Raw genomic sequence first — 13,346 nt, 5'->3', positions numbered from 1 at the left:
CTATTGAAAAAGCATTTCATAATGCAAAACTGCAAGGACCGGCTCAAAATCTGTTTTATTTATATATATATATATGTATATATATATATATATATATAAATATATTATAATATATATATATATATATATATATATATTATAATATATATAAGTATATTATAATATATATATATATATAGTATATTATAATATATATATATATATATATATATATTATAATATATATAAGTATATTATAATATATATATATATATGTATATTATAATATATATATATATATATATATATATATATATATATATATATATATATATATATATATATATATATATATATGTATATTATAATATATATATATATATATATATGTATATTATAATATATATATATATATGTATATTATAATATATATATATAAGAAAGCTAAAGAAATCTTTCCTTTAGTCACTAAACAGTAACCTAAACTGCCAGCACATACTAAATAAAACTAATCTTCTATTCAGTCTATCCTCTAGTGAAAGAATACAACAAATTTATTCTAATATCAATCCTGTAATAGCAGACAAACAACCACCAAAATTATTGAGACAACTTCTGCTAAATTTAATTCTGTAACATCTAACAATAAAAAGATAGGAATTTTTAAATATAATGATAGTCGTTGCAAAATTTGTCTATTTTACCTGCAAGAGGTAAAATATTTTGTAAATCCAAAGGTGCAATCTGGAACATTAAAAGTCACATTACTTGTAACAAATAATTCGAGAAATCGCACAAATGGTCATATTTCAAGTTGCAGAAGCGGCTATTTAACAGACAGATTTGACAACCATGTGTATGGTTGCCAATGCATGAATAATAAAATAATGGCACTGTTTTTCTCTTAACAAAAACTTTTATAACAAAACTCAATAGTAGTTATTCAAAAAAAATAAATAAATAATGCATTGATCATGAAATTATGATATAAAACCTCACAGTAAAAGCATATTAATATTATTATTATTAAAAATAATGATGTCAAATTTAATAGTTTAAGCTATTTGATAAATCATCAGATAGAACTAGAAAAATAAACTATACAGTACAATGTAATATTTAAGATGAATCAACTGCAAATCACAACGGTGATGAGAAATGTAGCAGTAAAAAAATATTTGAAATAAAAGAATATTATTGCATCAATATGTCAGAGTGTTAACTAGCCTGATGGCACCGCATATAACGCAGAATTCACAATTTTTTTAAATTTCCCAAAGTTCAAAAAATTATTAAAAAAACAACCTTTAATCCTGTTATTAACAGACTTAGATTTTAGGTGTTACGCAAGAAATGTAGAAATACTTAGTAAATGAAGAAAATAATTTAGTTGAACAAAAACAATTACTTTCTTTACTAAAGAAAAAGCGAAGGAAGTCATTCAATTCAAAGTCATTCAAAAAGCGCGGCAATTTCTTCAAAAATAAAATAAAAACTGTATTTTTTAATTGACGGCGTCAGTTGTTTTTTGGATTTTTTATTTTGCTTGTTACTTTGTTTTTTTAATCGTGTTTTTATTTTAGACTTTTTATTTACAATACAAAAATTTTAAACTAACGAATGCTGTTTATCTTTAGTTAAGAATATAACAAAGATTTTAGCACAGTAATTATTCAAAAAATGACTTTGGTGGATGTAAATGTCATTTCAAAATTTCATTAAATAAAAGAATAAAAAGTTTTTATTAAGGTAATTAAAAATTCTGTTAGTAAATTAAATTTGCTGGTAAAGCATTTTAGTGTAAGCATTTTATTATTAATTAAGTTAAATCATTTGTGTTTGTAAATGTTATAAATTATTTGCGTAAAACAAAAAAAGAATACTACATTTACATAAGTTTTTACAATTTTTTTTTAAATTTACAAATCAAAAATTTTAATAAACATAAAGGTTAATTTACTAAAACAAAATTAACAAATTAAAAATCAATTTTTTTTTAAATTTTCACATTTTACTCAAAGTTACAACTTAAAGAAATTTGTCGCTATGATTTACTTGCGAATCTCCCCCGGCCGTAGTTGTTTATTGAATTTAATTGTAAAATACAGTGAAAGTTTTTCTTACAAACATTTTATTTGACCAAAAAATTTACTCATAAAATATAGACGTTTTATTTGACTAAAGTAAAGAAACCTTTTTTAACAACGCAAATTTTTTTAACTTTTTATCCATTCTATTCAAACAAATTTCCATTCTATTGAAAAACGTTTCGCTTCAAAGACCTTGATATTCTTGAAATCTTTGACGTTCTATTAGTAATTTCGATTTAAGTCAATAAAATAAAAGCGACAACAAAAATGCCTTCAAATAATGGAAAATACTATTTAAAAAAAAAATATAACAAAATTCAATCAAAAAATATTGTAACGTTATTTGAGAAACATAAAGAAACAACAAGTGTGCAAAACTATAGTCAACAATGGAAATCAGTAGTAAGCAAAAGTCCTCATCAGCCTGCATCTATTGTTAGCGAACGTCCTCATCAGTCTACATCATCAGTAAGTGAAAGTCCTCATCAGTCTAAATCAGTAGTAAATGAAAGTCTTCTTCAGCCTACATCAGCAGTAAGTGAAAGTCCTCATCAGTCTACGTAATCAGTAAGTGAAAGTCCTCATAAGTCTAAATCAGTAGTAAATGAAAGTCCTCTTCAGCCTACATCAGCAGTCAGTGAAAGTTCCCATCAGTCTACGTCATCAGTAAGTGAAAGTCCTCATCAGTCTAAATCAGTAGTAAATGAAAGTCCTCATCAGCCTATATCAGCAGTAAGTGAAAGTCCTCATCAGTCTACATCATCAGTAAGTGAAAGTCCACACCCGTCTAAATCAGTAGTAAATGAAAGTCCTCTTCAGCCTACATCAGCAATAAGTAAAAGTCCTCATCAGTCTACATTAGCTGAAAGCGAAAACGATGTATACGCAGCTCCTTTAACTTCAGTTCTTGGAAAAAGAAAAAAAAACAAAGTCACACCAGCACAAATACCAATCAAAAATGTAGATGACCTACGAAATAAAACAACAGAAAAGTATGAGATGTTTTTTCCCGATTTTTTTTTATTCGTCATCAAAACAAGGTTGGTTTTGTAAAGTTTGCATATCGTTTGCACCTGGAAAAAAAAGTAATTGTGCATTTATTGAAAACCCTGGCAAATTTGCAGATCACCTCTCGGAGCGTGCAAAAGATCACTTAAATACACATAGGCATACTATAGCTTTAAAAAATAAACAAGCTTTTGATGAAATATCTAAGCAAGGCTCGAGTATCTGGAAAATGCTGCGTGAAAATACTCTTGCAAAAGAAACATTAAAAACAAGTAACTCTCGCTTTGTTATTATAACCTTCTTTAGAGTCACGCATTTGTTAATCAGGAAAAACTGGGCACATACTCATAATTTTTCAGACATTATTGAACTTATTGCTGCGTGTGGTTGTAAGGAAGTTAAGGCGCACGTTTTGTCTGGCCCAGCAAACGCAACATATATGTCTCCAAAATATATTGCAAAGTATATAAACATTATCTTTGATTTTGCCAAAAATCCTTTACTCCAGTCACTTAGAAGAGGTGGGAGTTTTTCTTTTTATTTGGATGAAACTTTTGACATTACTTCGATTGAACAGTTAACTATACATGCCACTTTCGAACACAACGGCATCGTTAAAGAACATTTTATAGGGATAGTTACTTTAAATAAGCTCACCGGTTCTAGTCTATTAACTCCAAATGTTTTGATGTTATTCAAAATTTTTTTAAAGCTAACAATATCTCATTTAAAAATGCTCGCTTTGCTTGTATGGACACAACAAGCGTCAATTCTGGTGTAAAAGGAGGTTTAAAAACTTACATTAATGATGCTGTGCCACTGTGTGTTTGGATTGGGTGTACAAGTCACAAACTTGCGTTATGTTTTAAACATATTTTGAAAGACTTTCCTACTATTATGGAGGTAGATATTTTTTTACTTAACCTATGGAAGTTTTTTAAATACCGCACACTAGCCATGCATTTGTTGCAAGAATGCTCCGAAATCTATGGAGAACTAGAATCCATAATTCCAGTGTGTCTAAGTGTAACTCGTTGGATTGCACACGATCAAGCTTGTTTTTACAAGCTTTGTCAACATGTTACACCGAACGAAAAGAAGCAGAAGCACTCTGGCTATTTATACAAACGAGTTCACAATCTAACCTTGCAACAATATTAATGCTCTTAGATGTGTTTGAAGCGATTCGCCCACTTGTGCTAGCACTACAAAGTTCGCAAGTAGGAATTAGTCTCAGCGACATTCCAACTTATGTCAATCAAGCAAATCATAGTTTAAATGATTTAGTTTCGGGTACTCGACGAAAGTATTTCACGGAAAAAAATTTTATTGAAATGAAATCAGCGACTGATGAAATAATTTTTTCGTTACCAGCCACAAGCCGATTAAAAAAAAATAAAAACTTTAACCTAAGTGAGTTTGAGTTAAACATTTTTAGATCTTTTGTAAATAGTTTTAAAAGTGAACTAAAAAACACTTTCGCGCAAATGGAATTTTGGCAATCGCTTTCGATTTTTGACCCAAGACGATTGCCTAAAACACTCAGCCAACTTTCTAGTTATGGTGAAGAAAGCTTAGAGCAACTTATAGCTCACTATGGCAAACCAAAGAGCAGTAACAAATTTGGAGCATTACACGTTCAAGTTCCAGATATCTCAGAAACTGAGACAAAAACCGAATTTGAAAGTTTCAAAATTATGTTATTTAATAAACGCCGAGAATGGGAAAACAGTTTCGATATACGTATATCGAAAGAAAAAGATCAAGAGATAGTAAAAAATTTAATTAAGTCAAGAAACAATTTTACGCCTCAAGAGTTATGGAAAGTGATTAATAATGACCCTGTTTTGATAAGTGTTTATGCTAATTGTATGTTTTTGACTAAGTTACTCCTTATATTTCCTTTGAGTGTAGCTTGCGTTGAAAGATTTTTTTCAAAATTAAAAATAGTTAAAAACCGTCTTCGAAATCAGCTAAGCCAAAGCACATTAGAAAGCTTGATGATGATTGCAATAGAAAGTCCGAAGGAGTGTTTTGACGACGATTTGTTAGAGTACTTTGTCGACGAGTTAAAACATAAAAATCCAAATATGAGAATTATGTTATAAATTGATAGTTTACAACGTAAATCTCATATTTTTATTTTTTATTTGAGACTACAGACTATTGGTGAATATTTATTGTTTGTAATTTTTTTCACGAAATATTCACAGTGATTTATTTGTATTCCAACTGTGTTTTTACAATTTTTGTTTGTTGCAATTTAAACTAATCTAAAAGTTCTGTTGTATAAATTTAAATTTTATACTTATAATAAAAAAAGTAAAGGAATAAGAAAGAATTCTGTATTTACAGCCATACAAGGTTATTGTAATTAATCTAAGAAACTTTTGAAATGATGGAGCTTTTTTTTTTTTTTTTTTTTTAACTCGCCAGCCGAGCCGACATCAGCCTAAATTCCCAATCTGATGGAAACATGGTATAAATTTTATTCCTGGGTAACACTCTGTATGTCTCTATGTTTTTATCATTTTATATACAAGCTTTGCTTTTAAAAAGATAACAAACTTGTTTTAATAACTGTAGCAGTAGTAGAATTGTACCTCTTAAAAATTAGACCCACATACCCCTCTAGAACACCTAGGAATAACAGTCAATACAAAACCAGTAGATGAAAAGTCTAAAATGTTCTACAATCAAAAATTATTTGTACTTATTTGTGAATAAGAGTAACCTACATTTTTAAAAAAATTTTATTTTCCTTATTTTGCTAAATTTACTTCCTCAAAGATCGAGAGGGTTCACTGCTGTCGAAAAGAGTAATCTTTTTTTTTTTTGAATTTTATTAAAAACTTCTACTCAACCTTAAACTAGGAAACACAAACCTGGTTAAACAAGGTTATTGTGTGGAGAAAACAGGTTAAGTGCAGTATTTCCAGAGGTGTTGGGTGGATTTGAACCTCAGTTTAATCCATTATAATTATCAGTGGTGTACACTGGATTTTTAGATGTTTGAGTTTTGACACTTACAGGCATTGTGCAAACTCCAAACTTTTGTATGTTTATGCTTATATCAAAAAATAATGCTTTGCAAAGAATTGGGGTGATTGGAGATTGGGAACAAAAAAACCCTAATTTTTGGGCCCACCCAGCCCTTATTGTGGGAGCAATGAGTTTATAAAATATTTTCTTTACTATTTTTATCTGAATTCATATTCATTAACAAATTTCAAGTTTCATGCAATAATCTCTTAGTGTTCAGTTTTTATGACCTGCAATGTTTACAGCCGCCTCAAATTGAGGGGGGTTAAAACTTTGTATGGTCATAGTTTTTGAAAAATAAGAGATTATTGCACGAAATTTGAAACTTGTTGATGAATATAAATTTAGATAAAAATAGTAAAGAAAATATTTTATAAACTCGTTGCTCTCAAGTTAAGGGCCAGGTTGGCCCAAAAACTAAGGGTTTTTTGTTCCCAAGCTCTAATCACCCCAATTCTGTGCAAAACATTCTTTTTTGAAGCATAAACATACAAAAGTTTAGAGTTTGCACAATGCCTGTAAATGTCAAAACTCAAACATCTAAAAATTCAGTGTACACCACTGATAATGTAAATGATAAAAGCTTTTTTTTAACAACAAATAATTTTTTAATAAAAGTATGTTTTAACAATGACAATATATTTTATTAACAATGACATTATAAATGGTTGAACATTTTTATTAAGAAAAAATTAACACTACCTTATCCTGTGTTTTTTTGAATAGTTCTGTTGCTTTATCATAATCTTAAAGAAAAAAAAATTACTTATTGAAATACGTTTTGACAATTATTAAATTTTATAACTTAAATTTTAAATATTATTGATTACAGTCAAAATAAAGAACAACAAGTTAACAGTAAACTTCTCAAAGTTAATTCCATAAAAAAAAGGTATATCAATACGTTTTGCAACAACAATATATCATATCACAAATTTAGTGTATAACATTCTATATGCTTTGCAACTTAATATATTATATCACAAATTTAGGGTATAACATTTCATATGCTTTGCAACTAAAATATATCATACCACAAATTTAGGGTATAACATTCCTTATACCTTGTAACTAAATACTTATAACAAATAGAAATTTAACTTTACAAAAAGTTTGAAGGAAACAATTATTTCTATTTTAAAATGTTTTTATTAATTTGCTAATTTTTTATTCTTTAGAATGTATATGTGATATACATTCTAAAAACTAAATGTGTATGTGAATATTGTATAAATGTTTTTTAAGTAAAAAAGCAAATAACTAATTATTTATACTGCTACATCGACTGAGGATTTGGTTGGGGCAGGCAGTCTATCAAATAATTTAAAAAAAAAGTTTTTCCGGTCTTTAAAATTAAAAAAAAACCTAAAACTGAAATTTTATGAAAAATTTAAAGACGACCATGCAAGAGTGTATATATATAGGGCTACCATATGAAATTTTGGAAAAATCAGGACATCATGTCTTTTTTAACCTCTCAAATCAGGACAAATATAAATAAGCAGAAAGTCTAAATCAGGACAAAAGCTCGTCACACTAAAAGTGAAAATGACAAAAAATACAACATTAAAAACCAGCTTTATTTTACATTTTTGTAATGACTACAAGAATTATTTCTTTTCTTTGCTTTTAAACCAGTCATATTTTTCACTAGAGTGTACTTTTTTCAGGAAAAACTGGTCATTTTTTATCTTTTCATAGAACTGAGAGCAATTGAGATCAATATTTAACTTACAAAAAAGCAAACTTTTCACAGTAGAAACTAGCAAAGAACCTCTTTCAGGAGACCAAATATTGTTCATCATTGAAAACCCCCTTTCCACAGCAGCTGAAGTTCCAGGAAGACTGAAAATGTATTCCAACACCAATGAAAAATTTGCTACTGAAATGTTCTTTTCTCCAAAATGTTTCATCATCAGGACCCATTTTTCTTCACAACTCATATCATCAGATTTCCAAGTTTCAGAATTAGTTGACAAGTATGCCTTGACCAAAACAACTTCATCAAATAGTTCATCAGTATTTATTGCTGTACGTCCAATTTTTCGGTTAATTCTTTCTGCAGCTTCTTCCAACTCTGGAAATGTTATTGCACTGTTTTGAATCCACATGAACTTTTCAGCATCAGCAAAGCTATCTTTCCAAAGGTCAATATAAGAAAGACATCTCTCGTAAAAACCAGTAAATTCTTTTTTGACAGCAATTTTGTCAATAATTCCGTCTTCAAATAGTTTTGCCAGTATCTTTTTAGCTTCCAGTGGAATAAACTTATTCTCAAATCTCTCCTTCAGATTATTCTGCAATAACTTTTATCTCATTAACAATATCACATGCACTTGCTCTTGTTTTTTCAATTCTCAGAATTGTTTTGTTGAATATCTGAAGCTGACCATGAACAAACCAAAGATACATTTCACCACGTTCATCACTAAAAAACTTACTAATTATCACTGGAGATTGCTCTTGAGAACAGAAGAAAGATTTTAGTCCCGCAAAGATTTCCGAAATTCTCTGAATTGCGGGTAGTAAAGAAAGGAATCTTGTGCTTCCATGCTGCAAAACTCTCTTGTAGTGAACATCAGCGAACTCGCAGAATTCTTGCAGTTAAGTTACTCTGACAGTGTAGATGTGAAAATATTTGCAAATTTTCACCACAAAAGCTTCAACATCAATTGGTAAAACATCGACAGCTGTTTGAATGCAGTTGTGAACTATGTGAGCTCCACAGCCAATCCCAACAATCTCTCGACCAAGAAACTTTTTTAACCGACTGTAAACATTGTTTTGTCCTCGTCTTTTCACTCCACCAAAGTTTGTGTTGCAGTTGTCACCACAGAATCCAATCACTTTCCTTGATAAATTATGACTATTGATGGCAGATTGCAGAGCATTGCACAAAATTTCTGATGTTTCACCAGATACATTTTGAAATTCCAGTAATTTAACTTTTACTCCTTGATCAGGCACAAAATATCTAACAAGAATAGGAAAAAGTTTCAGTTCATTTCGGTTAGATGTATCAGTTGCAATGGTGATGAAAGTAGCTTTCTTCAACTCCTCCTTAATTTTTTCAGAAATCATTGGTAGAATAACATTGAGAATAATAGCCTCACATTTTGTTCTTGCAAGTCCAAACTTTGGTTCAAAAAGTTTTGAAATTAATTTGGTAGAGCAATCAGCAGTTTTGAAGCTCAAATCATGAATTGCAGTGTGAAAAGCAAAAGTAGCTTCCTTTGCTGCCAGAACTAGATCTTTATCACTTAAACTATCAGTCTTGAAGAACGATGTTATTGATGCAAAACTTGCTGATGCTTTCAAAGCATTTTTGTGTTCCGCCTTCCGCCATTTGCAACAGAAAATTCAGTCAAACAATCTCCGCATCTAACTTTTTCACCACTTTCATAAACTTTCTTTAGAAAAGGAAATTCATTCTTCAGAGTTTCATTAAAATGGCACTTTCTTTTCAACATTTTGACTTTAATAAGGGATTTTTTTTTACTTTAAGTTAAAGTAAAAGTTTAACACTAAAAACCCTCTGTCACAAAGTAGAAACTTCGTAAAAGTAGAAAGTACCAAACCAGCAAAAACAAAAGTTTGCCATTTCTGCCAGCACTGCCTAAGGTTGCAAGAAAATAGTAAAAATTGACTGGAAAAGTTGGAGTTGCCTAGTCAACATTTTTCTCTTTGCTTTATTTTTTAGTTTTTGTCAAAATGATATTTTTTTCTTTTTTGTTATGGTTTTTTAAAATCAGGACATTTTGGCACCTGATCAGGACAGTCAGGACAGACCCTTCAAATCAGGACTATGGTAGCCCTATATATATATATATATATATATATATATATATATATATATATATATATATATATATATATATATATATATATATATATATATATATATATATATATATATACACACACACACTACACTTTAGTATGTGTATGTGTGTGTGTGTGTGTGTGTGTGTGTGTGTGTGTGTGTGTGTGTGTGTGTGTGTGTGTGTGTGTGTGTGTGTATATATAATATATATATATATATAATATATATATATATATATATATATATATATATATATATATACACACACACATACATTACACTTTATTATTTTAATTAAACTAATTTTGAATTTATTTTATTATTGTTCACTTTACTTGTAAAATAAAGTTGACTATAAACTTTATTTTATAGTCAAGTAAAGTTTTTACTTTACTTGACTATAAAATTACACATTGACATATAGAAAAATAGAAACAGCAGAAACAAAAATAGCACACTAACAAAGAAAAAACATTACACACGTCACTAGTAAATATTGAAAGTGTACCTGTTACTTCTTGAGATATTATGATGATCATTTCAACAAGAGATAAGTGGTTGATCCTAAAAATTTAATTAGATCAAAATTGGAATTTTTTAAAAACTTTTAAAGCAGATAATGTAGATTTATACTTTATAAAACACATAGATTATCATTACTTATTTTAAAAACAGCATGTCAGCTGAATTTTAATGTGCTGAGACCACAAATAATTATCTAAGACATTAGAAAATAAATAACTCCTAATAAACATACATTATATTTAAAAAAATTAGTAAAGTTGAACTAAAATACCTGTGTTCAAAATCTGACAAGAAATTCTCATAGATCTAAAAAAAATAAAAAAAGATTTTAGCACAGATGGTTAAAATCACGTTTATATTTTCTTCTAAAATATTTAATATTTAAAAAAATTAATGAAATAGGCATTAACAAGAAGTTTATTGTGGTACCATAGTATCCATAGTATGTGCAATAGGCTTAATGATGAAATCACTTGTAGTACAGCACTTAATTTGTTACTCAGTGCAATGGCTTTAAGCATAATGAATAATAACACATTTACCAAAAAAATTGGTATATAACTTATCTGTATCACAAATCAATAAACTTTTGTTGTTAAGTAATAAAAAAATTAATTTTGTTTTATTCAGAAAAGAATATACTAAATGCTATATTATCACTAAGACAGCATTAAAAATTTATTTACATGAATAATATGGGCAGCCTATATTTGAATAATATTAAAAACATCTCTCTGAAAAATATCAAAAATGTAATTAATATATACTTATATTAATTACATTTTTGTAATTAAGAATATTTTATATATACACACACATGTGTCTTGCCTGGTTCACTAAAAGTTCTTGCATAAAATGCTGCTCTAAATCAAGCACTAAAAAGCATGATTGAAATAAAATTAAGAATTTAAGAAAAACTTTTGTTTATTTGAACTGTGGCTATTCCAATTTAACATAACTTGGAATTGACTTTTTAAATTGACTTGACTTTTATTGGAGTTTTTTATATATTGGAGCTTTTTATAAATTGTTAACTCCAGAGTTTTTTATAAATTGTCAACTCTAATAAAAGTTAAGTCAATTTAGTATATATATATATATATATATATATATATATATATATATATATATATATATATATATATATATATATATATATATATATATATATATATATATATGTATATATATATATATATATATATATATATATATATATATATATATATATATATATATATATATATATATATATATATATATATATATATATATATATATATATAGCCATATACATAATATATCTCATATATAGTATATAAAATAGTATATAATATATATAATAGTATATATATACTCATCGATATAACAATAATAGTTAATAGGTATTAGCATAAAATATTATATTAATAATATAAACTGCACTGCAAAAATAACTTATTGCTAAAGAAGTTATTTAAATAATACATTTACAGAAAATTAAATTTATCTTCGAGATTATTTTGTCCGTTTAGTCACTGTTAATTTATAAAACTTTATATCGAATGATAACGAATGGAATACAAAAAAGAATATATGTATGTTCCACTTCCTCCATACCTATTTAAATCAGTTGATGCATGTAACTACACTGTGACTATGGTCAACTTATTTACACATTGATTATTATTATTGTGTTAAACTTAAAAAACTATAATAATAAGTATAGTTATAATTAAATGACAATACTAGTTAAAACCAAATACATTAAAACACAAAATACAAAAACATGTTCTCCTAAAAAACAACAAAACCCTAATATTTGCACCCTTAAAGAGAGTCGTATAGGCAACCCACATTAACCGCACCTCTAAGTACACATACCAAAAATCTAAAAAATTGTGTTACATAATTTATGGATGACCCCTAAATTAAATGAGCATAAATTTTGGCAAAATTTCAAATACATGTCTTAAGTTTTTTATATTTATAATTATAGTATTCCAATTACAGTTAAAACCATACTCAAAACTTTCACTGAAGTAGAAAATAAAAATTACTACTTTACAGAAAATTTATCCTTTACTAATTATTTTAGAATAGTTACAAAGGTTACAAGACACATAATAAGGTTTAACAATAAGACTTTTTGCACATTAGATTTTGTTAATGCACCTCTATCAAATCTAATAAAAAGTTTATATTAACTTAATTTTTATAAAGAATTATTAAAAAAACATATTCACCTCAATAAGTCCTTTATTTGTTTTAAAATAATCATCTTTTATAAATGATAGAAGTTCTACTGTCAACTCATGCCATAGCCTAAAATGAAAATGCAACTCTTTAAAAAAATGTTAACACAATTAAAGAAAATATTGAACTTTTTAACTTTTATTTTGAAAGTCTAAGAAAACCTTTTTTCATAAAATTGTTGAAGTACACTCCATCTATCACCAAGCTTACTAGTTGAAGACATGTGCATAAGATATCCTTTTACATCAATCATTTTCTATAAAACTTCTATATAAAAAAAATATTGTCTATATTAAAAATGCATATATATATATATATATATATATATAATATATATATATATATATATATATATATATATATATATATATATATATATATATATACAGGGTTCATGGCAATTTTGAAAATCCATTTTCCCTGAGTTTTCCCTGATAATTCCCTGATTTTCTTATATTTTTAAGTATTTTTTCCCTGAGTTCGTATGGTTGAAAGTATATATTTTTCCCTGTTTATTTTGAAGGATATATTACTTTCACAACTGAATCCTTGTTCCCAAAACATATAGTTACTACAGTATTCCATTTATCTAAACATATAGCTACTATATATTATAAATGTTATAAAACCACTGTAGTGAGTAA

General features: G+C 27.3%; 1 protein-coding gene across 2 annotated transcripts in view; it reads right to left on the bottom strand.

Moving 5' to 3' along the window:
* The window catches only part of LOC100211422 (26S proteasome non-ATPase regulatory subunit 13), a 30,815-nt gene extending 17,824 nt beyond the window's left edge, over nucleotides 1-12,991 (bottom strand). For both annotated transcript variants that reach the window (XR_010642382.1, XM_065812961.1), the window contains exons 1-5: nucleotides 12,864-12,991; nucleotides 12,693-12,771; nucleotides 10,739-10,773; nucleotides 10,451-10,506; nucleotides 6,822-6,865 (exon numbers count right to left, since the gene is read on the bottom strand). Coding sequence is in view for 1 of the 2 variants with exons in the window: in XM_065812961.1 (XP_065669033.1) it covers nucleotides 6,822-6,865; nucleotides 10,451-10,506; nucleotides 10,739-10,773; nucleotides 12,693-12,771; nucleotides 12,864-12,955 (306 nt within the window). In the remaining variant the exon portion in view is untranslated. The remainder of the gene's footprint in view (nucleotides 1-6,821; nucleotides 6,866-10,450; nucleotides 10,507-10,738; nucleotides 10,774-12,692; nucleotides 12,772-12,863) is intronic.
* Nucleotides 12,992-13,346: the final 355 nt, after the last annotated feature.

This window comes from Hydra vulgaris, chromosome 12 (genome assembly GCF_038396675.1).
Source record: "Hydra vulgaris chromosome 12, alternate assembly HydraT2T_AEP".
Taxonomy (NCBI): Eukaryota; Metazoa; Cnidaria; class Hydrozoa; order Anthoathecata; family Hydridae; genus Hydra; species Hydra vulgaris.
Note: the sequence above shows the minus strand (reverse complement) of the source record. Positions and strands in the feature narration are given on the sequence as shown.